This window comes from Propithecus coquereli, unplaced genomic scaffold, assembly GCF_000956105.1.
Source record: "Propithecus coquereli isolate 6110/MARCELLA unplaced genomic scaffold, Pcoq_1.0 Scaffold212, whole genome shotgun sequence".
NCBI classification, from domain to species: domain Eukaryota; kingdom Metazoa; phylum Chordata; class Mammalia; order Primates; family Indriidae; genus Propithecus; species Propithecus coquereli.
Genome location: NW_012146301.1, coordinates 2,005,460 through 2,031,203, shown reverse-complemented (window position 1 = coordinate 2,031,203; position 25,744 = coordinate 2,005,460). Strand labels below are relative to the sequence as shown.

At 39.4% G+C, this 25,744-nt stretch overlaps 1 protein-coding gene across 1 annotated transcript in view; it reads right to left on the bottom strand.

Moving 5' to 3' along the window:
• Nucleotides 1-254: 254 nt before the first annotated feature.
• The window catches only part of CLYBL (citrate lyase beta like), a 107,254-nt gene continuing 81,764 nt past the window's right edge, over nucleotides 255-25,744 (bottom strand). Inside the window, exons 5-9 of the mRNA XM_012644432.1 lie at nucleotides 24,734-24,827; nucleotides 23,243-23,410; nucleotides 18,570-18,694; nucleotides 1,385-1,504; nucleotides 255-381 (exon numbers count right to left, since the gene is read on the bottom strand). Of these exons, the coding sequence (XP_012499886.1) occupies nucleotides 1,409-1,504; nucleotides 18,570-18,694; nucleotides 23,243-23,410; nucleotides 24,734-24,827 (483 nt within the window). The 3' untranslated portion in view covers nucleotides 255-381; nucleotides 1,385-1,408. The remainder of the gene's footprint in view (nucleotides 382-1,384; nucleotides 1,505-18,569; nucleotides 18,695-23,242; nucleotides 23,411-24,733; nucleotides 24,828-25,744) is intronic.

The following is a 25,744-nucleotide window of genomic DNA, read 5'->3' as shown; positions in this document are numbered from 1 at the left end:
GGGGAAAAGTAGACCTCTGGTTGGGGCACACACTAGGGGCCATGTAGGAAATAATCAAAAAGTGCGTAGGAGGAGGTAAAAAATGAAAATAAAAAACAACTGTTTTCTATTTACAAATTTAAATAAACAGAACAGCCTTCCCCGCGGTGTTTGTCTAAGAGTAGCAGCGTTGCTGCTGTGTAGGTCATGAAAAGGTTGGTGTAGAGTTTAAAACTTCCCATTCTGTTAATTTCTTAAAGAACAGTCGTCCAGAGTCTCGGCACAAAAGCTCATGATTTAATGAGGAACAGAAACAAAATCTCTGATTGTTGGTGTTTCAAACTTCATTGGCGTCCTCTGGCAAGCACAAGTTGATCCTCCGCAGCTTCAATACCCTTTAGCCTTCAATATAAGAGTACATGCTGAATAGGGAACAATGGCTGGTTGTTATGTTTATTTACCCTTACTACAAGCTGGGTTAACCTCTTCAAAACAGCTTTACTAAGCCCGTTAACCACACCACCCATCTGACCTGCAGCAGCATCTCTAATGTGATGCAAATCTCGCAGGGGCCACATGCGCCAGCTCGGTGGCATTGTGTCTTCTTAGAGGCTACAAGTTTATGGCTGAGGGAGTCCTGTCCCGGCCATACATTTACAGGGGGAAATGGCCTCAATGGCAAACAGTTAAATGGGAAAAGAAAGGGGGAGAATGGACGGTCTTGTGTTTCTGCACATTTATTTTTTAACTGCCGGTAACTGTTGACCCAGAGCGTTTGCCCAGGATGAGAGCTTTGGTATTCACCATCCAGCGGGTCAAGGATATGGATGTTTCATCTTGGGGGTGGAGGCTGACAGTGATCAGTTTTGAAAGTTTATTTTTAGAAGATACCGTTATAAGCCAATATAATACTTCGTAACTTTTTCTATGTCATCTCTGTTGTGTTATCAGATTACTAGTGGAACAGACATGACCCCTTAATTTCGTTATTATTTTTTAAAGACCTTGTCTTTCTTAAAATTATTTGCGGTATCACTGTGCAAATGAACAATGTGGGAAATATTAACCTACATAAGAAGGGGACAGGGACTATGTATATTCAGGAAAGGTCTGTTTCATTAAAGACCTAACTTCCCCTCACAGCCCATCTTTCCCTATCATTTTATCTCCCTGTGAAGTCACACATCCATATTCGTAATGCATTAATAAACAATAAAATCATAAGCTTGGACCCAAAAGGGAAAAAGTTCACTTTTAGAGGAATAACTGGCCAGTAAGACAACAACAAAAAAATCATGATTACCATGAACTGTAAATGAAGTAAGGTCCCAATCCAGCATACTAACAAGTTGCCTTGAGTATTATGGTTTGTCTTTAAGAAACCCACTGTATATGTTCAGCCCACCTGATGAGAGCTTCATTTACCAGATCATTTTTCCTTGATGGATGTGGCAAGCGTAACAATGTTCTGGGCCTGCTTCAGTAATGGCATGTCGATCATACTCCCTTGGAAAGTAAAGGCTCCCTGGAAAACAGAGAATACAAACTTCCTGAAAGAAAGCAGGCAATTATAGGCTTCCTTTCTGTGCACGCTTGTACAACAAGAACATTTTAGATTCCACCTGAATTATACTGACTTTTCTACCCAACTTTTGAGAAAGCCAAAGTAAATTGCAGGGGCAAGATTTCTTTTTTCCTCTTAAAGAGGAAAAAAAAAAAACCTTCAGCATTTTAATGGACAAGAAAAACACATTAGACACAAGATATGGGAAACTGTTCATTTAACTCTTGAAATCAAGCGGAAAACAACTATGGAAGGAAAATTTAAATACTTCCTTATATAGGTTTTGAAATGCTGCATAGAACTTTAAATGTAGGACTGTATATTCTGGCAACTGATTATTTAAAAAAATAATTGTATGATGAGGCTAATAGCGAAATGCTTCCTCCTTGCTGTAACGTAAATGGGGGGTAACGCTACAAGGTGATGAGAAAGGGCAAGGTCGGATTGCACTGAGTACAGAGGTGAATCTGTTGGTGCACACTGGCAGAAGAGGATTAGAATTACCAGGGATGTGAGCCTGTCACAAAGAAATCATAGGTCAGTTGAACGTTAACACTGGAAAGCATTTCTGAAATCTCCTGGTACATCCCTGTTTTACAGATTCATTTTGTATACTTCTATGAATGCTTATTGAATGCGTCATGTGACCTAAGCCCTGTGCTAGATGAGGAAACCGAGGCCTCGAATAGTTAAGTGATCTTCCAAGGTCACATGACTAGTAAAAATTAGAGCTGGGGCTAATACTTGGGTCTCAGAGCTTCGAGCCTTCCTCAGAGACTCCCATGTTAAGATAATAAGGTAGTTTCTTCAGTGCATAAGAAGAAAAATTAAACGGACAGACGGCAGTGCACTCAGAACCCGAAGTTAACGTCTGGTTATTTAGGTTCTTTTAATCACTTCTTTTTGCTGCATACAATCATCTTAATTCTCCTTCCTTCTACCTGTTGGCAGGGATGCTGGTGTGAGTGGGGAGCAGGCAGTCTTTTGAGATCTGGAGGTGGGCTGGAGCAATCCTAATCCCTGCTGATGACAGTCTCTTTGCAGATACTGCAGCCTGTATCTGGATTTCACAAGTACCGTCTCAACAGTCACTGCTGTCCGTATTCAGGGCTTCTGGGACAGGGCTGTGGGGTGGTCCCTTATCGTTATACATAGGATGGAAAGAAAAAAATGTGGGCGGGGGATTCTTAGCAATGACTTTGGAATTTATCTTTCAATCAAGAGAGATCTAAAAGCCCCCTAGGATTGGAATTTTCACCAGTAGTGCCTAACCTCAGCCTTAGACTGATGAGTTTGATTCACGTGAACACTGGTGTGGCCTAAAATCCTATACTGTAAGTCGCTTCCCAACTGTGTCATTTTTACTATTTGTACTCCCATATTGGCCTTTGCCTAATTCCACTCAGCCTAGAGCTAATTTTGGCCATCTCTGTGACCAGGATGAATTTTATGAATTTGGTTAGAAGGTCCAAGGAGGTCCCGTAGGTTGGTGTTACATGGCGTGGGTCGCATGCTGTTTTATGAAGGCAATCGTCTAGTTTTCTTACTGGAGTAAATGATGAAGACCAAAGGCTTCTTGGTTATCTGCCTACCAAGTGGATTATGGCCTTGTAAAACAACACATCTGTCCTGCTAAGGCTTAAATAATAGGCTGGGGAGACGAAATTAGCATAGATGCACATGAAATCAAAGTGATGCGCAGAGAATCCAAATGATGGCTTTGGGTCTCTGCCATGTTCCCAAGTCTGTGTTGGGTTCCACATGCACATCAAAGATGAAAAATGCTTCATGTAGTTTTTCAAGATAGGGGGATCATCTCTTTCTTCTATGGTGGCAGCTTTTGCTTGATTTCCTTTATTAAGCTTAAGGTGGAAAACAAAATTTAACATTTCTGTTCTGTGTTTCCTTCATCCTGCAAATTGAGGATCTTAGTTTTAAGAATTAGATTGCCTGATATGAACAATCCTCAGGCTTTCACATGTCAACCTGTGACATAATTGGCTTCTTCACATATGGATCTGTGTGTGAAATATAAACGGTCTATTGGTCAGGGTTTGGAAAAATGTAGTTTGTCAAAAAGCTACTTGGATTTTTGGGAAAGGTTTGAAATATTCCTTACTGAGTGATGATACGTAAGTTTCAGCTTCACAGCCCAGTGCTTTCCTGAAAAGCATACCATTTTGGCATACCATTTCAAAAAGTACAAGGAACTTCCATCAGCTTGAAGATTCACACTATAATTTTGTTTAAAATGCCTTTAAATAATAACTTATTCATGGTTAAATTCCCTAACGACCGTGACTACTACAATAATAATAGCTATCATTTTTTCAGCAGTTCCTAGTCCAGGGCCTGTGCCTGCCACTTCACGTGCTTGATTTCATGGAATGCTCATAACAGCACTTTGAAGTAGACACTATTACTCATCCCCATTAACATTTTTTTCTTCTTTTGTGGTAAAAACACACAACAAAAACTTTACCCTATTAGCCATTTTTTTTCCTATTAGCCATTTTTAAGTGTACAGTCCAGTAGTGTTAAATATGTTCCCATTGCATTGCAACAGATCTCCAGAACTTTTCCATCTTGCAAAACTAAAACTCTGTACCCACTGAACAAAAACTCCCCATTTCTGCCTCTTTTCTACTTTCTGTCTCTATGAGTTTATGTCCATCCCCATTTTGTAACTGAGGAAACTGAGGCATGAAGAGCTTAAGAAACTTGTGCAAGTGTGCCCTATAGCTAGTAAGAATAGAATGTGGGTAAAGGTCAGGCGCTGTGGCTCATGCTTGTAATCCTAGCACTTTGGGAGGCCAAGGCATGAGGATCGCTTAAGGCCAGGAGTTCAAGACCAGCCAGGGCAAGGGCGAGACCCCGTCTCTACATAAAATAGAAAAATTAGCCTGGCGTGGTGGCATGTGTGTGTAGTCCCAGCTACTTGGGAGGCTAAGGCGGGAGGATCACTTGACCTCAGGAGTTCAAGGTTGTAGTGAGCTATGATGATGATGCCATTGCAAAATGATGCCATTGCACAATGATGCCATTGCCCAGGTGACAGAGTGAGACTATCTCAAAAAAAAAAGCAGATCCCTGGGCCTAATTCTACATGGTTTATGCAGAAAGCCTGGAGGTTGACCAGGAATCCTCTGGATGATTCTAATGCACATTCAAGTTTGAGAACCTCTGTGTTTTAGGTCCCCTGGGTAGAAATGGCCAGCTTTGATATGCAGGTGTATAAAGTGAAGAGTCCTCTGCTAGCCTTTTATAAATGATGCCTCTCTTATAAGTCATCTCCAAGATGCCTAATAACGGAATGTGCTTAGTTTAGTCATCAGTCATCCATTCATCGATCAAGTGTGGACTAAGCAGCTCCTTTGGGTCACACCCTCGGTGAGTCACTTGGGATAGTAAGAGGGTAAGACTTGACCTGCCCTCAGGAGCTTACAGTTCGCTGGAGGGGACAAGGACGAAAAGAAGCAGATGCCACAAAATGCAACAAGAATTGGAGAAAAGGCCAGGGTGGTGAGCACAGAGAAGATCTGAGGCCTCTTTCCCAATCAGGATCATCTCTGTGCACTGTACACACAGGCTGGTATTGGTACCTAGCATGTCAGAGTTGCCACGGAGCTCCGTACACAATGAGCTTTTATTCAAAATTTCCTGTTGCGTTGTCTGTTGTAATAAGTCCCTGCTCAACCCCTCTGGCACATCTTACGACACACATGTCTATGATTTCAGACTCCTGGCAGCGAGGGGCAAGATCACCATAGCACATGTGCTATCTGCAGAGGAAGGACAACAATGACCACTGGGCTATAGTTTTTCTAACACCTCGGTCAGCGCCTGGTGATAAGATATGCATTGAAATAGCATTGGCTTTATCAGACCATGAAGTTCTTCATGAGGAAAATCTGACTTACTATCTGATGGCAAAAGTGGTGATGATGATGATGGCAATGATGACAACAGTAATCACATCTATAGGGAATATTCATACATTTTCCATTTCTGGTACTTAGTACTCAGTTTTTTTCCACATAGACCTAAAAGAGTAATTTTCTAGAAATCACAAAGGTGATCCTATTCTTTCCCTACTCACTTTGTTTTCAAATAACTTCTTTGGGCATTCAGGGAGTTCTCTCTGGCACATTCTGATGATGGTGTTGCTGTGATTCCCTAAGAGAGAGATTTCTCTGTCAGTATTAATGACAATATTTGGGTACAGTTGTGACAGTCCTTATTTTTAGGGCGATATCCTTTTCTTATGTGGTGCTAAGTCCTTTGCTCAATGATTTACCTCGCCACAGTTCCCAGTGAATTCCTAAACTCTTAGGGTTGGCCATTATCAAATTTCTCTGCAAGATCTTGGTTGTGCGCTATACTCACTAATCTCTCAGCCCCGCCATGACCCCATGATGTGGCTCTTCCCACTAACAAAGTCACTGTGCCCTGGCACTCCTCAGAGGAGGGGGAGGACGGTGCTCCCAGAGATCCCCACTTGGGCACTGTTTCATTGTTCTTTCCTATTTTCAACCTGTCCCACGTGGAAGATCCTTGGACAGGCCCTGATATGGCCTTGGTTCCCTCATAGTTTGGTTGTGACAGTCATTCTAAGGATGTAAGTTTGGTTGCTTAGTGAGGAGGCCGCCCGGCTCCAAGGCTGGCTGACAGTGTCATGGGGAGAGTGTGAAGTGTCTGTCTGGGAATTGCACTTTCCTGATCGGGGTCTTGCTGTCATCTTTCTGCAACAGACCTGATGGGATCATTCATTTGCTTTAACTCCGCCTTGGCTTTCTTTGGACTGACATAATTAAGTACAGTCTCCTTGGTGGAGACCCCAAGGCTCTGCATGGTGAGATCAGCTCCTGTCCCCCAACACACATGCACACCCCCCTGCATGGCTGCTAGGTCCCTAAGTCACCTGGATATGTGCAGTGAGTTCCCTCCTGATTGGTCCCAGGGACCTGGGGCTTTGCCTCCCCACCCCACCAAGCTGTGCAGGACCCTGTGGTTCATACCTGTGACCATCAGCTCATTGCCCATCCGACACAGACTCAGGGGCTGCTGTGTGCCTGGCACACATTAGGCCCTGGGACTTACCCCAGCAGGGAACAAGGCAGACATGGTCCCTGACCAGGTGGAGCTTCCGGTCTAATGGGGTTCGGGGGAGAGACATTACACAGACAACTGTAGAAATGATCATATACGTATGAGTGAGTGTATATGCCCACAAAGCAAGGGTAGTACAAGAGCATTCAACCGGGGACCCGAGCTGGTCAGAGGTGGCTTCCTGAAGGACATGATGTTTAAACTGAGATGTGAGAGGGCAGGAGCAGCTGACCGGGGGAGGGGGCAGGAAGAGAGACAGCACACGACAGCTCTAAGTGGAGCTTGGCTCTTTTGTGGGGCCTGAGCTGGGGGACTGAGGGGCGAGTGATGGAAGACAGGGTCACCCCTGGTCTCCACGAGCCTTTTCAGCTGCTATCTCACCCTCAACTCCCCCCGATCGGCACATGTCTTTCTATGCCCTTGGCCTGGTAATATTCATTGGTCAGATGGCCAACACTTGCTGAGCCTCCGGAAGGACACACTGGCTGACCCCAGAAATTGTAATGTTGGGTTAGGGTCAGGTTAATGAGTGGAAATGATTAACAGTTAAAGTGCAAGCAAGTACGTCACATTTGTGGTGCTTAAGAGCCAAGGAGCTGCTGAGAGAAGGAGCCATGAAAATGGGGGTGGTTTGGCCAGGGAAGGGCTTCTGGGAACAGATATTGGGAAGCCAGGTTTAGAAGGTCAGGGATGCACATGGAGAAGTGTGCGTGGGGTTGGCCTTCTCTGTTGTGCAGGAGCCCTGTGTCTCAACACAGGTCGCCAGTGACTCAACACACAGGCCAAATGAAGGAGAGCACAGTGTGAGACACTGGACCTTTCTGAGGCTCTGTCTGTGGCTGCAAGGGTTTCTCTAGGGCCTGAGGAAAAGGAGCCTAATCTAGTCTAAATTAGATTAGAAGACTGGAAGAGAGACAACATTTAAAAATGCTGGTCTGCTACTCATTAGGTGCTCAACTTTCCTTATGACAAAGCACAAAAAGGTGTAATCTCTGCTAGATGAAGCCGGACTGAAACCCAGTGGAATTCCTCTGTTCTTGCTGCCTGCACTGGTGGACCCAGACTTGCTCCTACCTGGATCCCAAGGGGAGGGGGCTGAACCACTTGTTTCCTTTCCACCATTCTGGGCATTTTTCCTCTGTCCAGAGGTGGCTGAGGATCCGACAATGGGAAACCGACAAGCTGGCCAGGCCCAGCCCAGCCATACTTGCAAGTGGGACCATGATGCATAGATTGCCCTGGCCTTGCCCAGCACTGGCTTTCTGGGCACCAGGGGAGGAGGTGGGGGTGGGGAAAAGGATGTAATTTTCCCTTGAGGAGGAAATATGAAGCTCCCTGTAGCACCTACAGCCTATACTCTAGGTAACTGTATCCCTCAATAACCCTGGAGTATTGCAGGAGGGCAATGTTATTAGGAAGACCCATTACCAAGGAAAAAGAGGTTTCATTTGATAGTACTTTATAGTATTACAATATACTTTCAAAGACATTTTCTCACTTGTAGTAGGGAAGGCATGATTATCTCAGTCTCACAGATGCAAAAACTGGGGTTTGGTATCAGTTAACCTTTTAAAGGAACTTAGGAGGAGACTAGGACTAGGATCTAAGGCTTTTCACACCGAATCTTAAACTCTTGCCGCTAATCAGTGTACCCCAAGTAGGGCTGGTAACTGTAGCATTTGAGATGCTTATAGAAAAAAATCATAGTACAGTTATACATTTATTTTGTATATACTATGTGTAATTGTATTTTGATATTATTTATAAAAATAACTAACATTATATAAACTGTTATTTCAGAGACACTACTTAGGATGAGGCTGAAAAAAATAAAAATACATAGATAATGTCCAGCTAGGCAAATATGTGAAAATGCAGTTTTAACAACTGAATTTGGGAAAAACTGAAATGTAACAATTTTAGCCTGAGTTTCCACTTGAAAGCTCTTACTATAATTATGATATCATAAACACTAAAATTCAATAATACAAATATGTGAGTGACATTTTAAGTCTTAAAAACACTCAAAGCATTTGTTAGAATGATTAAAGGCAGTGACATTTGATCCTTCCTTGTATATGCTTCTGAATATCAGTAACCCTTTGATGGATAAACATCTTTAAAAATTGTCATGAAGATAGTAAAAGAATATTACCGAAGACTTCGGAAATAGAGAATATATTTTTCTTTTTTTAACACTTTAAATTGTGGTGATAATTTGCTAGATATTTTAATAATATTTTGAATTAAAATTCAGGAGCCATTTACTCCTATTGCCAGATAATTTACAGATGCTAACGTATCTCTACGTGAAATTTCTGAAAGTTCAACTGAAGTCATTCAACACGGACAACAATTCACATTGTGCTAATCTATCGTTACCACTATCACTGGAATTCAGACAGATGACATTCCGTGGCCTTTGATGGGGAAGCCCTTTAAATGATTCATAAGAATGTTACAGTCGGAGTATCTGAAGGGGTTCGTTTTGCAGCTGACTGGGGAGCTGGGGAAAGACTGGGCAGGAGCAGCATGTCGAGCTGCTTGGGAAGCCCTCGGTGCCTGCCTCAGAGCACAGGCCCAGGGAGGGGTGTGGGGTGCGGGGTGTGGGATGCGGGGGATCCTGTTCCCTGGGCAGCTTAGTGGATTCTTCTTCCAACTCTGAAAGGTGGAAGAGCCTGGAGAAGCTCCTTCTCCCTCCCAGCCTGCCCCGCCGTCCCGGTAGCTGTCCGGCTTCACAGCAGCGCAGAGCAGAGAGCCATCAGTGGGGCGCGGAATGGGGCCGCCTGTGCTCCAGGTACGGAGCTACCTGCCAGGCCAGTGCTGGCCTCGGAGGACACTGGGGACCATCTGCTCCACGCAGCCCCCCTGTGACTTTCCACCGAACAGAGATAGGAAATTTCAGGGATGGGCATATTCTGAGGTGGCATTCAGTATCCATGGCTGGAATGAAACGGTAACAAAGCCACCCAGAGGAAAAGGGTCTTGCTTTTTTCTGAGTTTTTCCCTTTGAGGCAGCTTGAAGCCGAGGTTAGGAACGTGGGCTTTGGGCTCAGCTACACCTGAATTTGAATCCAGGAATGCCTTCTCCTAGCTGTGCAATCCACAGCCAGTAAAGTTACATTGCTCAGCCTCAGTTTCTTTATCTGTAAAATCGGGGTGGCAATGCCTCTCTTGCAGGGTTCTTGTGAGGATTGAATAATGTAAGTAATGGCCTGTCACACAGTGGCTCTCAGCAAATGGGAGGTGTTACTGCTGCCACCACTACCATTGTTGTCACCAGTGCTGTGACATACCACTGTCATGACTGCCACTGCTGCCATTACCAGTACTGTAATTTCTCCTTTGATTACTATTACCACTAACTACCATGATCACTGCCATCAGGATTACTGCTACCACCAGTGCCACCAGTACTACTGTTATTATTAGATTATTTAATTCCATTTATCCCAGAAAGGCCCAGTAAGAAGCAGAGCATTTGAATTATAACCAGATTTTATGATTTCAGAGTAGCTTTAAGAGCTGCAAGAGTTTGAGAGACATCAGTCTTTTTGAAAATACAATGCATAGAGGCAGACTCATGCCTGAAGCTTCCTGTCCCTTCTAAACTCTAATAAATCACAGATATAGGCATCTTTTTAAGAAGCTAGACTCAGGTGTGCAACATATGTGGCAGAACATCAGTAGGAAAACAAATACATTTTAAGAATTTAAAAACTTAGAGTATCAGCTGGAGGAGATACAATCAAATGTAGGTGATCTGCAGTTGGGAGCCTGCCTAACAGTGGAGGAGGCACTGAACAGAGGGCAGAATCTTTTTAGCAGGTGGCGGACAGGAAAAGGAAGAGGTGTAGGGAAGACGCATGGCCAGATGCGTTTGTTAAAAAGGAGGAAATTCCTTGGAATGTGGGAATTGAGTGGATGTAAAATGAATAGACAGCGTTAACATTCTGCTTTTTAAAAAGGAAGCATGAAATTATTTAGCTTTAGCACTACACGGAAAACGGATTTGTGTGTTGTACTTGGTAAGATTAATTTGGGGTCTTTAGCAAGAGTTTCAGGAAGTCAAAGAAAAGACAAGAAGGCTTGGAAGATGGTTTGGCAGGAGTGAGGCAATAAAAGTTGAGGCACTGAACAGTAGGGAGGAGATCTGAGGTGAATGTTTGGGCCAAGTATTTTAACACAGAACCAGCACTGAGTCACCTACTTGCCCAGATGGAGGGTCTCAGTGGACCAGAGCCAACCTTACTTACTTTATTTATTTTCGACACAGAGTCTTGCTCTGTCGCCTGGGCTAGAGTACAGTGGCGTCATCATAGCTCACTGCAACCTCCAACTCCTGAGCTCAGGTGATGCTCCTGCCTCAGCCTCCCGAGTAGCTGGCACTACAGTTGTATGCCACCATGCCTGGCTAATCTTTCTATTTTTAGTAGAGACAGGGTCTCACTTTTGCTCAGGCTGGTCTTGAACTCCTGGCCTCAAGCAATCCTCTTGCCTCAGCCTCCTAAAGTGCTAGGATTATAGGTGTGAGCCACCTCACCCCTCCCATCCTTAGTTTAAAAACTAATTGAGGGGACCAAGGGTGCCTTCACTTTTAAAATTCTTTTCAGAGCCTACAACATGTAGGCAGCAAGATTTATCTTAAAAAAATATTTAGGTAGAATGTTCAGACAGAAATAGACAAGTTTTTATTTTAAATACTTTTTGATAAGGAAATCTGGAAAAATCAAACCAAGTCTGCCATGTAGAAAGCTATCTAGTGAGGTGAAAACAATTGGATTTATAAGCATGTTAAAATCTAAAGGAGTTATCACATTTGCCAGCGAATTAATTTTGTGCTTCATTTTCTGAGTTTTTTTTTAAATGGCTTTATTGAGGTATAATTTGCATACCATAAAATTCATCCATTGTAAGTGTATAATTTGTTGATTTTTTTAGTAATTATATAGACTTCTGCAACTATCACCTCCATCTCAGATTTCTCCTTGAAACTAGAAATCTTGTTTAAATTTTTTTTATTTTTAAAACCTAGATAAATGTGTAACAGGCCAAATGTTTAAATATTTTTATTTAATTTTAAATATTTCACTTCAAATTTAAGCTGCTATTGCCTATGAGAAAAGCAAACAATGAATGCATTTATAGCAGTTTGCAGCTAAGACCAAAAATACTAAACTTCCTCTGCCTTAGACACTATAGGCTTATTCTTTCTTGGGAAAACAGATCTAAATGAGCTGACACTAACTAGAAGACACTTTGAAAGATTTACTAAAATATTGATACATTTTTCAAAGTACAACTGATGAATAAAAACCAATGAGGTAACTGATGAAAAAAATTTTCCTTCAATTTTTCTAGAAGGCAGCAAAAGTATTTATATATACTGTTAAAAGCATATCGATTATTTCTTTTTAGCACCATCAAGAAGGTAGGAACCAGTTTGCTAAGTAGTTTCTACAAAATGTGTTTGTGTACCTATTTCTGCAGGGAGGTATCTGGTACAGCAGAGAGAATTCTTTCTTCTCTAGGGGAATGGTGAGAAATTGCCTCACTTTTTTCTGAGGCCCACTAACCGAAAGTGGAAAAAACTAGAGAATTATAGAAATGCTTGACTTATATTTTTAATAAAATAAAAATCCCATTTACTTAGCTTTAATACAAAAAAGAATGACACAATTCCTTAATAAATACAACAAAAAAAGTAAAAGGATGCTCTGAACTTCTCAATTATAATCAGTTAAAGGAGAGCAGGCGAGGGATGGAGGAGGGTGGGACGATGAGGTGGTGAGAAAGAAAGATATAAAGAAAAAGAAAAAAAGAAAAAGAGGAGACAAAGAATTCAGGGAAAGGAGAATGAGGGAGGGGGAACAGGAAAAACATACACATAGACACGTACATCAGAGGGGGAAATAGAGGAAGAGGGAGAGAGAGAGATGTTCAAGGAGCAAAACGATTCTTTCATGGCCCTTGCTCGGATCCTGCCGTCACAGACACCGTGAGCCATGCGTGTTTGTGCTGGCACAGACGGCACTGAGAACATGGCCTTGGTGACCCATCCTCCAAGCGAGGGGAAACTGAGCTCTGGGCTGTATCTGTCCTCTTTGCCGAAGGCTCCCCCATCCTCCCCTGGGAGCATCCAGTCCACTTTGGGAGATTGAACGAATGATAACGAATAACACGGATGGGGTTTGCAGTGAACAGAGCCAAGAAGCCTTCCTGGGGGACAAGGACAGGGCAGCACTGGTCAGGAGGGAGCGGCGTGGGGAATGACAGCAGGGAACGCTGGGAAGGCACGCCGACACGTTTCTGCTCATGCCCAACAAAAGATATTCATCGGAAATACCCAAACTCATGCTTTGTTACTGAATACTTTTTTGAGGCTCTATCTCGTTTCGGTCATTAGCATGGGTATTCACTGAAACCCAATTAAAACCACATTAATGCTAACTATGGTCATATCTTTATTTACAAACTGAGCCCTGGTTCTGGTCACAGTTCTATCACCACCTTGGCCATGAGTGACACTGGGCAACTTCTGAACCCTTGCTGCGTTTTATAAACTGAAGGGATTTGACTGGAAGATTTCTGAGATTTCATCCAGCTAAAAGAATGACATTTTTAAAAACTGAAATTGAGGAAAAAAATCCTGAGAAATATAAACCAGAATAAAACATATTTTCATTAAAATATCCTTAAGAATGTGTTACAAATTAAGGATGAGGCAAGCAATTTTAAAAGGTATCAGATTTAACCTACTTTAAAAAAACTCTTATCCTCTAATACTGAACTAGTCATTTGCCACTATAAAAACATGTGAAATAGGATATGATCAGCACTAGAATTTCATTACTCTGCTTTAAATGTTTAAAAATTTGCAATTTGGTGTTAATCAAACCAATCTTAAAGTCATCACTCTCACCTTTTCTAAGAACTGGACTTTTTAAAATCAAAATTATGGAATATAGTTCTGAAAATATTAAATGAACAAGGAAATAAAAGGAGAAATGCAATTACTAAGAATCTAAAAAGTAGAGTTATGTCCCTTCATCTTTCATTTTTACTAGACATGGCTGGGTTCTGACTTTAGTGTTCCTGCTCACAAATCCAGGGGAGGCTGCGGGTGGGGGCTGATGGGTGTGCGAGGATACATTGCCGTCTATTAGTGGAATCAACCCTTTCAGTTGACAAAGACAACAACCAAATCTTTAGATGGTTTATGTGATCTGCGTGAAAGAGTGGCAGTGGGATTTCTGGCACTTGAATAAGCGGAAACAATATTTTTGGCTAGAGAGACTTCTCCTGAGTTCTCTCAGGGAGCCTTCTAGAAGGCCATCTGGAACAAACAGTATTTCTTTTGTAAAGCCCTGCGTTTGGAAACACAAATGAAAGGTGTGCGAGCCGAAATCAGATACCTATGAAAATTATTTGCTTTCACTATGGGGGGGATTTATTAACTGTTTATAAATTTTCTAAATGAAAAGACTTACGTAAGGGGAAAAAACTTTTTTCCTTCTTTTATAAATTCCAAACTTAAACTCCAGTAGAGGATGTGCTTATTAATGCAAACTTATTAATTTGCACTACTGTTCTCTCATGAGTGAAATTAGAATGTTTCAGTTATATGTGGTATTTACAGTTGTTATGGCAGGTAGCGACCTTGTTTTTGACCTTTATAATTGTTAACTGAACCTAGGATTTAAAGATGAACACTTCCCCTTCCTTGGTCTTTGGCCAGCTTGTGAAGCTATAATGAACGAAAAATATTGAAAAAGTGAAATCCTTCCAAAACCAAATAAAGTGCTTATATAGTCATGATATGAATAAAACAGAGTGTTTGGAAAACTGAAAATTAAGCAAAGCCAAATGTGTAGCCAGATACTGCAGAAATATGAATATTCTAGCAAAGTACCATTAAAATTCTATCACATATTATACATTTTGCTATTCATTCACATTTTTCTGTCAGAGTCTCCATTTGGAAAGAAATGGTAAATTCTTATATTAGGATTTCCTGTGATTAGTGATCATTGAAAAAAATCAACTGTTTCCTTTAGCTGTCATTTTTGCCTAAGAAGTGATGAATTTGGAAAGAGAAAAAATTAGCACTAAGTTCATAAGACAGATGTGAGATCATAATACTTGAATGCATATATGTTGTAAGAATCTGTATGCTATATGTATTTATATACAAATTATTTCTATTGATATCAGTTAATATTAACTAATTATTTACTTGAGATGTTTTCATTTTAACTAACCAGTTTTCATACTATATAAAATTCTTAGTTGATAAAAAACTGATAAAATCATATTTCTTTAATAAGGAATGCTAAATTCAGTTTTGAATTAAGAATTTTCACTTTGACTCAAGCAGTACAAAAGCAATCCATGTAACCAAAACATTTGTACCCCTGTAATATTCTGAAATTAAAGAGAAACATTTAGCAATAAAGAAAAATAGCAAAGGATCCCCCAAAAAAGAATTTTCAAATATTATTGGAATCACATTATAAGAAATGACATCAAAAATGGAATTAACTTTTAAGAAAATCCTTTATAAATTTAAAACAAATCATATGGAAATGATTTATCCTGTCTAAAGTATTTTACCAAATAATTTGAAACTAAAATAATTAATGACAAGCAGGTTGTATCTCAAAACACATTTTTCTGGAAGGATGGAAGAAAGAGTCAGTTTCATTAATATTGTGGATGTAGACCTCACAACTGATGTCAGCTAAATTAAAAATAGTTTATGGGAATTAACATAGGAGCATAGATTTGTGGAATATTTAATAAAATTTCCAACAAGTTTTAATAAGAGAAGATAACCTGGAGTCCCTAATATGAGTCTACATCCCTAATTCTCATTAGTGGGGACTGCTGTGCCAGGCAAAATTCTTTAGCCTGAAAATATCTTTCAGTTTCCTGACACAAAGCAGCCGCACGTATCACTACCTGCCAAATAGTGATAGATTATATGAACTCATGATTATTTGTTTTTATGTAAAGTGTTTTTCACCCAACATGACACTAAGGACTTTAAACTTTTTAATTTCCTTAGGACTTTTAATTAAAATGAAATAAAAATTCTGTGACACCAAAGACCAGACCCCCAGTAATCTATCTGCTCATGATCTAAATAATCCCCTGAATTTTGTCATTTGGAGAGGACAGAAAGAAAAGGTAGGACTTTTATTTTTGAATAATAATAATCATTATCATTACTACTATAGACAACACAAATGACCCAGCATTAGCTGTGAACTTCAGTTGTACCTTTTGGTCTTTGGGCAGAGTATGATTTAAGATGGGAGCAGGAAGAAGTAGAGAAAGGCAAAGATATGTAACTTTGTCTTCTTGGGTCATTTCTACATAAAAGCATTACTTGAATGAAAATTTCATCAGGGGGGAAAAAAGGTCTTTTAGAAATTTATGAGTGTCTCACTAGGACACAAACCATCAGTTTTCCATCTTTGAGAGAGTCATCTGTGCTTTGGACAAGTATCTGAAGGTTCATGTTTTCGTTAGTGATTCACATTTGAAATAAAACAGATTAGATGTTTGTTGGAAGCAATACTTTATACAACTGAGCAACCTATTTATATGAAATCTTTACAAACAGAACCCACATTATTTAAACCCTAAGATCCCCTCAAGACCCAGAGTCACCTACCTGCAGATCCAATTTTTGTGACCAGCCAGTTTATAGGCAAAGTGAAAGAAACATGCTAACTGGATAAAATAACCATATGTCCCTACTGGAAGCCCCATTACTTGAATCATTTCAACCTTGCTGGACAAAGCACCAGGAGAATTTGCTGTAGGAAACAAACCTCCATGAATGGGGCAGGGAAGAAATTACCTAATAGTTAGTCTCCCCTCTGCTCTAATTTCTGTGGTTCTGTGTTAAGAAAAGCTGTCCTGCCACACTGTTGTACAAGCTTATACCCCAACAAGAGGGTATTTCTTATTTTAAAAAAACCAAAAAAAAAAAAAAAAACCCAGTTCAGAATTTAACATTTAAGTTGCCATCATCAAAATGCATGGGTAACTTTGGAACAATTTTCCCTGAGAACCACACTTTTCAAGATACAATGGGAAAAGGGTAGTTTTCCTCATTTAAGAACTTAAATGCCAGAAAAGCATGTGTTTCTGGTTTGACTTTTGTTTGCTGGCTACTGAAATTTAGGGTAACCTCTCCCATACTCCTATCTGCTTACAGTGCCAAGTGGCCTCCTTTGATGCTGCTACCCAGTGTAAAACCTAGTTTGGACATGTCTTGGAGGCAGTGCTGGTCCAGCCTGGAACTCTGTCTGTCATTTGAATGGTCCATATGGTGCCTCAGTTTACTATTTCACTAGGAAGTGTTTATCACATGTATATCCTCAGCTGGCAAAGGGTACACAGCAGAGGTATAGAGCATGTAGTGTGTCTGTGCATAGGCAAGTGTGTGAGAGAGGGGAGTGGATGGAGTTATTTGCATGTGTGAATGAGAGAGTCCATGGCTCTTCTCCTTAGGTAAATATCTGTGTTTATTCATTGGGGGGGGGTCTTGATTTTTGGGTTAAGATATAGAAATGTACATAAAACACAATGTTGACTTAAAAATATTTTTCTATAAAATGCATTATTTTTTGATGGTTACTGCTCATGCAAAATGAAAGGATGCTATTTATCATGAAATTGGTAGAAGTCCAAATCGGATGTTTCCAATGTCACATATTCTGCCTTTGGATATTAAGTATGAATTTGTGCAAAGAAGAACCTTGCCAGTGTGTGAGTGTGAGCATGTGTGCATGGTCGGGGTTGAAGGCAGAAATCCTTAGGGAGTGACCCATTTAATACTATTACCCACTTTGGCAAGTCCTGGGATTTTCAGGTGTTCTTGCTGCCAGTGAAAAGTGCAAGGGACACTTCTCACGTGGATGTCACAGGTTCACCACTGAACGCCAGTGTTTTTTCTTTCTTCTTATTTTTTTGGAGGGGGAAATGTTTAACATTTAGAACCTCAATAATTTTTCAATATTGTTTCTCTCCTAAGTAATTTTGCATCGTAGGTATCAAAACTTCACTCCTTTTGGAAGTCACAAGGCTGAGTTTAGAGATTACCTCTAGGATAGATTTATAAATGCAACTTTCCCTCCTAGCCTCTTAAAAAGAGGCAAACGGTATTATTGCAAATAACCTTTAAGATAATTAACTGACAATGCTGCAACTAGCATAAAATCTTCCTTCAGGCGACACCTAATTTAAGTGTTACTGGCACAAAGTGGAGACAGATTGTGCATTACCACTGCAATATTTACATAGCAGAAACCCACAGAGCAGGAAACGCGAGGCTCAATGATGCACTAAATTAGGAACAACCGTACTCCAGTGTTAATTTGCTTCCCATTCCATCCAAATCTCAGGTCCAGAAATTGGTACGAACACATATACAACCTCCCACTCTTAAATGACTAAACCGGAGGAGATTTTTGTACTTTTTTTCCCCCAAATTAAAATAACTTGAAATTTATTTCTTTCCTCCACAAGAACCATTTGGTCAAACTGTGTTTATTTCATTACTGCTTGTTCTCACTTTGATCTAAAATTATTTTCATATGAATGCTGCATCGAAGTCTATAGAGAAAAACTAAACAGACTTCTATTTTCTCTAAGGCTGTCAATACATTTTATGAAAAGAATAAAATGAGAGACTTGATAGCCAGTTAGTGAAATATTTAGGAACATGGGCAGGGCAAATCTACCTTAAACAATTTTCTCACTGATGAATGTTCCCTCCTCCTCTTCCAGCTCTCCCCAAATACAATGAGTTTTCTTAAACCATTCAAACAACATATATTTTTTTCTTTCTTCCCCATGGTATTTTAAACACCACTTTCACCCAAGGCATTAACAAAACATTTACCTTTCCTAATTGCTGATGTTCTTTAAAGGCAGCAATCAGTTCTTCAGCCCACTTAATTTTTTCAGGGGAAGGAGAAAACTGCTCCTGGACCACAGCAATTTGGTTAGGGTGGATCACCTGCTTACCTACAAGAAGATTAATAACACCAGAACCACCAAACAACAAACAGATGTTCAAACAGAATGTTTCTACCAAGTGAGGTTTCTGAATGCCTCATAGACTGTATGTTAAATAACAAAATTAGAATTTTTTTTGTTTTAGAAAACAAAACAAAAAAACAAAACAAAAACTGCAATCAGACAGGCTTTTCCAGAATACCACATAACAAATACACAACGGAAGTAATTGTTTCCGATCCTATAGAAATGCCACTTTAGCGCAGATAATCTCTAATTTTTAGTTACAGGTGGATTGACTAGGCAGCTCGTTGAGTAACTGCTTTGGCTGGGACTTTAAAGGGTAATGTCTGTAAATCAGAGCGATTATTTTGAGCTGAAGTAGAAAAAGTTAAATGAGAATTTTCTTAAATTGTATAAGTTATCTTTTACTTACTTCGTAAGATTATGCCACCTTCCATGATTTCTTTTAGAAGTGGTCTGTTAGTTTTCATAAAGCTTACAGAAGCAGATGTTACAACTATACTAATATCAAATACCGTCTTATAATAATATATTTAATTTTGTTTCTTTTAGGTGAACATAATTCATCATTTCTAACTCCTAATAGAAAATTGGATTTCAATGAAAATATTTTATTCAGTATAGTAAGCTACAAGATTTGAACACTGTGGTCTCTAGATTAATCCATTTAAAATTTTTTAAATAGAAAATTACAGAAAGTTTTTCTATCCAAAAACATATCCAGATTTTCCCTTTAGGCTTCTAGAAAGAAGACTGGGTACTTCCCCCTTTATAGTGTCTTAAATAGCCCACAAGAAATCTTATTTCTGTAGAAATATCTTCTAAAAAGATTTATGATTCTTTTTGAAGGATTTTAAATAAAAACATCATACAAAAGATAAGAGTCATAGGATTCAGTGAAATCAGGCAGTCGTTAAAAAAACAATTTAACAATCAGGGAAGTGTGGAGTCTAATTAGGTCATTAATAAAATGCAACATAATTTAATGTTATAATAATGATGAGATTATATTTTATTACATGATAAAGTTATAGACATATTTGGCTCTTTAAAAATGAATGTACAGTTAATGATCATTTACTCTGCTAAATATATTAGTATATCAGTTGGCTTTGCTTTTGAAATAGTTGTTTTAACATGTAGCCAATACAAATTATATTCTTGATGTTTTATAAAATGTCAATTCCTGTTACTGTCATTATTCTATCAAATGGAAAAAAGGACAATGTTTATAAAATTTTTTTAAATGTTTTGTGAAAAAGAGTTTAAGTAGATAATATAACAATATCTTTCCTTTACAATGGCATAATTAAAACATCCTCACGTTTGCTATTTCATTCTTATCTGTCGGCATACTAATAAAACATTAAAAACCTATATAAATCCAGATTCTTTAAATTATTTGAGGAATAATTTCTGGGAACAAATAACATGAGTGATGACAAATGAAAGCTGTTTTCCATAGTAGACATTGAGATTATATTTAAGTAATCTAATAGTTGTTACAATATTATTAATAAAGCATGTCAGTTCTGGTAGTCATTTCCTACTAATTGTTAGCCCTGAATTTCATAATTTATGTGCATAATTTACACTGATGTGTAAAAAGCCAGATTTCATGGGAACTTCTTGATACAGGCACTATAATTTGAGGAGCAAACATAAACTACCTAAAATACTGTGAAATTACTGATAGCTCTCAAGGACCTATATTTTGGTAATGAGGCTAATTTTAAGATATGTGTTAGGTTTTAGAAATTTATGAACATTCATATGTGATGTTCTCTTTTGTTGCATCTCATGTATTCCAACGACTGTATCATAGACTTTAATGCCATGTGGGAACAGAGCAAATATTTTATACAGAAGAGTTGTTATTGACAAGTTACCGAGAGGGTGCAAAATTGGAAGACATTAAAATTGATGACCATGAAATCCTTGTTACAGTACCACTTGATATATCGTGCTTTAAATCAATACCTGCCAAGTCTTTTAGGTAACTGTATGATGGTGTCGTTTTTGTCTTCTACAATAGATTGCGAAAAAGAAAACCCATAGTGCTTCATATTTATAATCTTTCTTCTCAGCATGTAGTACTGGAGTAACTGGAATGACTAAGTCAGCTGTTAATGCTTTATTCCAAGATTTAGTTTTGGTTTCTTTTTATTAAAAAATTCCTAAAGTTAATGGCCATTACACATCCAATGCATTGATTTAAAATCAATCTACATGATTGTGACCCTGTGAAACAATGACTACAGAAACTATAGCTAACTTTTAAAAACTACAACTCATTAAAAAATTCTTAATTTTTAAAAGTACAGGAAACTCTTAGTCTTCTTTATCAGTGTTATGGCTAACACAATACTTTGATTGGATTTTAAACCTTTCAACTACCTGCTTCAGATAGGGCATGTGTTCTTTCGTTCGTTCATTTCTTCCTTCCTTTCCTTCCTTCCTTCTTCCCTCTTTCCTTTGCTTCTTTTTATTCCTTCTGTTCCTCTCTTCTTACGCAAAGCCCAAGGTATGGCAATTAAATGCCAAACAACTAGGACAAACAGATCATGAGTGGTCTAAAATACTCGTTTAAAAGCATTTTTTAAAAAAAAAAAAACTACTACAAATAATCTCCCATCTCATTATCAGATTGATTACCTTTTATTGGTTTGTAGAAATATAATTAGGGCAACAAAGACCTTCCCTCTAAAAATTGCAGCGTGGCTGTGGAGTGTGGCTCCCTGGTTCACCGCCTCGTTCACGTGCGCGTACAATGGGCCTGTGCCCTCCCTGCTCCCATTGTCCCCGCTTCCATTTTCTCTTTTTTTTCTTCTCCTTTTCTTTCTTTCTTTTTTTTTTTTGCTATTTAATACTCCCTGTTGTGGAGAAACAATGGTGCCAGGTCCATAAGCTCCTCGTGCTGAGTTGGGCACAGTCTAGAAATTTAAACCTGATTTGAAATAGCTTGTCTTCTGCGATTGAATTAGGGACCAATTTAATTCAGTGCTGTATTGTGGAGAGACTCTCAAGCTCCCTTAGAAGTTCTGGAGCAAACATTTACCCCAGAGGAGGCTGGGGAAACCCCGCTTGTACTGAGTGATGGGGAGAGAGGCCAGTGTCAAGTCAATGCTTTCTCTTTTTTATTGAATTAGTTCCCATTTGAGAGCAACATCTGGCTGCCTGGCAGCCAGTGCCACACATTTTGGGCCAACAACATCAGGGTCTATTAGATAAATTTCATGGAGTTTTTCTCCAACTTTTCCATTTGGGCCACATCCTAACCAGTCGTTGGAAAGAGCCAGCGACAAGCACAAGCCCATGGATGTGGTAAAGGGACTCCTTTCTTTCTCAATCACTGTGAAACGTAGAGGGGATTCATTTATTAATAGTTTAGATCACTGAAAAATATTTCTTTATAAGGGATCACATTTATTTATTTATTTAAAAATTGGAGGGGATATTTTAGCTCTTTATGTTAAAAACACAAAAACAAATGTCAGAGCTTTAATTCTAATATAACTTATTAATATAACTAAAATTGCTTCTTAAGTCTTTCCATTTTTATTTCAGGTTAAGTCATCATCCCTTAAGATGTTTTTACATTTAAGGCCACTTTATGAAATATTTCTATCAGTAACTGCTAACTAGGTACATTTCAAAAATATTTATAAAAGGGATATCAGGATACTTGTCTCTATTCCTTATTACTTGAGTACATTTCTATATTAATATTCTTAGAGCTTTCACCACAAAAACAAACGAGAATAAGAGCCTATGGTGTTTTTTTCCATGGTTGCCAGCACGTGCGTGTGTGTATGTAACTGGACGTGTTTGTGCATGGAATCCCATTGTGGTTTTTCAAAAAATATATTTGTGCTGCAAAAACACAATTTTTGGTTGCTTCCTGGCTCATGGGGTCTGCGTAATCGGGCACACCAATCACAGATGCCTGCCTGTGCCCCAGACCGAACTGCAAGGGACCCGCTGATCCTAGTGCCAGCCGACGCCCGCAGGTGTTGCCAGGTGCATAGACACTTACTGAGAGGTGGGAGAGAAAGGAGGGGCTGGAAGTGGCAGAAAAACAAAAACTCTAGTTATGAGTAAAACAACAAATCAAAGACAATATCACCAACATTTTTCAGAAATGAGTTACTATTTTAGGAAATTTTTCTTCTGCCTATCAACTGAAATTTTTATGGCAATTCACTCAAAAACACTTCTGTAACAGCCTCATCCCTCCCCCCGGGTCAGCCAAAACTGCAACAAAAAGATTAAGAGGACAGAAAAAAAGATGGTAACTAATATAAAGAGAAATTAAAACGCGTGATTCGTTTTTGACTTGCAGAGCCAAAGAAAAACGTGACAGCGTGTTTGGCAGGTTTTTGCCCTGCATGGCTTTTTCATATTTCAAATAGTGGAATAAGTATATGAGATATCTGATGACATTAGAAATAGTAATTTCTGGTTAAATTTCTATTTTTCTGGAATGCTTGCTAATCTAGACACTGTTTTCTAAGACATCATTAAGAATCATACCAGTGAAGCCCATTGCCGCTCCTTCTCTCGACTGTCTAAGAAGCCCATCTTCATCTCGAAAGTCAATGTACACCAGGTCTATGGCTTGTAGACCAAAGGCCTTCGCTATGACAACGATCTTTTGTCGGGCGTAGAGAATATCCTGGGTGTCTTTACTACTTGTTGCACCTGAAAATGGGATGTTGACAGAAAAAGGAGGCTTTAGCTTGGGAAACCGAACCCAGACAGTTAATTTTAAAAACTCAGTTTGTAAAGACATCTATGTCTCCCTGGGAATTGCCCCTGAGCAAAATAATTATTCAAATATAAACGAAGAGAGGGATTTGTGGAGACAAAGTTAAATGTCATACGTGTCTGTTTAACTGGCAAGGCACCTTTCAATATAGTGGCTTCTACAAGCATTAAGAAAAGGCCCCTCCCCCACCTCAGGGGGTAGATTCAGGGTCTCAAGTGACTCCTGATGTATTTTTTTTCCTTCTTACCATCGCCCGAAAGTGTCAGTGCAAAGATAGCACCATGAAAGGCGGCCAAGCAGCTGTGCAGGGAACAGTTAACTTCTCACATTGAGCGCGATTGCGTGTGCTGTGGTTACAATGCCTGTCCTAACTGAGGTTCTCAGCCAAATACTTGTGCTTCAGGGTTTGGATGGAGAACTTGCAGAAATGGAAGGGAACTCATTTTCAGGGAGGCAAAAAGTGTGTCTGAACTGTTGGATACACAAAAGTCTCCTGGAAAGACTGGTATTACAACAAATTCCTTTTTTCATCCGGTGGGGAGGGGGGCTGTCACTGTTTATATTTGGACCATGACACTCACTGGTCAGGGAAAGTGCCTGTCTGCAGGTCACTGTGATTCTGAAAATGCTTTCTGTGGCCTTGGCCTCTTTTCTAAATGCCTCAGTCTCTAGTTAGACAAACACCCGACACCTCGAGTGCAGTGCTCCAGGGACGGTGAGAGTCAGTGAAAACCAGCACAGTGTCTCAGTAAATACTTAGCGATGAGAGTTCTGAAATATATTTTAAGAGAAATTTAAGGTCTATTTTAAATAATATTTACATACTACATATAATGTAGAAAACAATTCACTAAGGCAAATGTGAAATTGCCTTGAATTACAGTCAGACAGCTCTCCAACTGATACGAAAACAAAATATTTAAGCAACGGTGGGGTTGTTCACATAATGTATTTATTAGGAGCAAAGTAGGTGCCATATATTCCTGAGCATGCCTGAGGCTGCAACGGGCTTTTCATCAGTTATGTATTTTATAAATGAACAGAAGTAATAATATAGTGTTCTGGAAGCAGGACAGCTACAGGGGCCCTAAATTATCAGGAAGTATTGTCCATTCTATTGTCATGAAAAACCATCATTATGGTTGGCAAATGTACATTGTCATGTAAATGTCCATTCCCGAGGGGCGAAGAAAAAATACACAGGCACACACACACACACACACACACACACACACACACACACACGTCTTTGACACCTATGCTTGCTCGAAAGTCTTCTCCTCCAAAAACGACTGCATCTAGAAGCAGACCCACTTGAGGCCCAGTCTTTAGTGATTCTTCACACACAGCCTGTAAAAGAGCAGAACAGAACCAAGTCTCACAGAAATGCATTCATGAGAGGGCGAAGCTCGAAGCATGGTGCATGTCAGAAACAGAATCACCTGACTCTTAACACAGTTTAGCCGAAAGCAGTCCTAAAAGCGCAGCCCAAATTTGCCCCCTTTGAAAGGTATTTAATATCATCCAAGATAAGTATGTTGTATATATTTGCTTTGCTTAATAGATTATATTCATATGGTTATTACAATTTATTAATATAGTTATAATGTTCAAATTGTAGTTTATTCAATTTCTGGAGAAACTTTGAATAAACTCATTTTGATTGTATTATCTTATTTATATTTTTCCAAAATTTATTTTTGCTTTAAGAGACTCTCAAATAGCAAACATAAAACCATTAAGAGAGAAGCATGGAATTTTAAAATCAAACTAATTGGATTATTTGCATTAGGATCAAGTAAATGGTCTCAGGATTAAAGACATATAATAAAAAAAACCTACAACTCCAGAGGGGAAAATAAAAGTGCAACAAGTCATCCAAGATGTGTTAATAAAGCAACTTTGACATTTATATATGAAAGTAAAGATTAATGATATTTGTTGTGGACATAGCTGTGCATCTTGAAAGGTGGAGATATGACCTTCTAATATATGTGGGTGGGATAGAAATGAGGAACCGGTGGGGACACTGTTGATTAATTTCAGGCGTTGTAAGTGCTTCTCAGTACATTATGGAATAAAATGACGAAACAGCACTTGAAATTAAATCACTGTATGCATCTGGTTGCATCTAAGGGATGTGCTTTTGATTATTTTCTGAGGATTCTAGGGTGGGCTGGAAGAACTTGTTGTTAGTTGAGTAAACAAGCTGCTCAGGAGGCCAGGGTGGAAGCAGCTCCCCAAACAGTTGCACCCAGTCCTCCTGC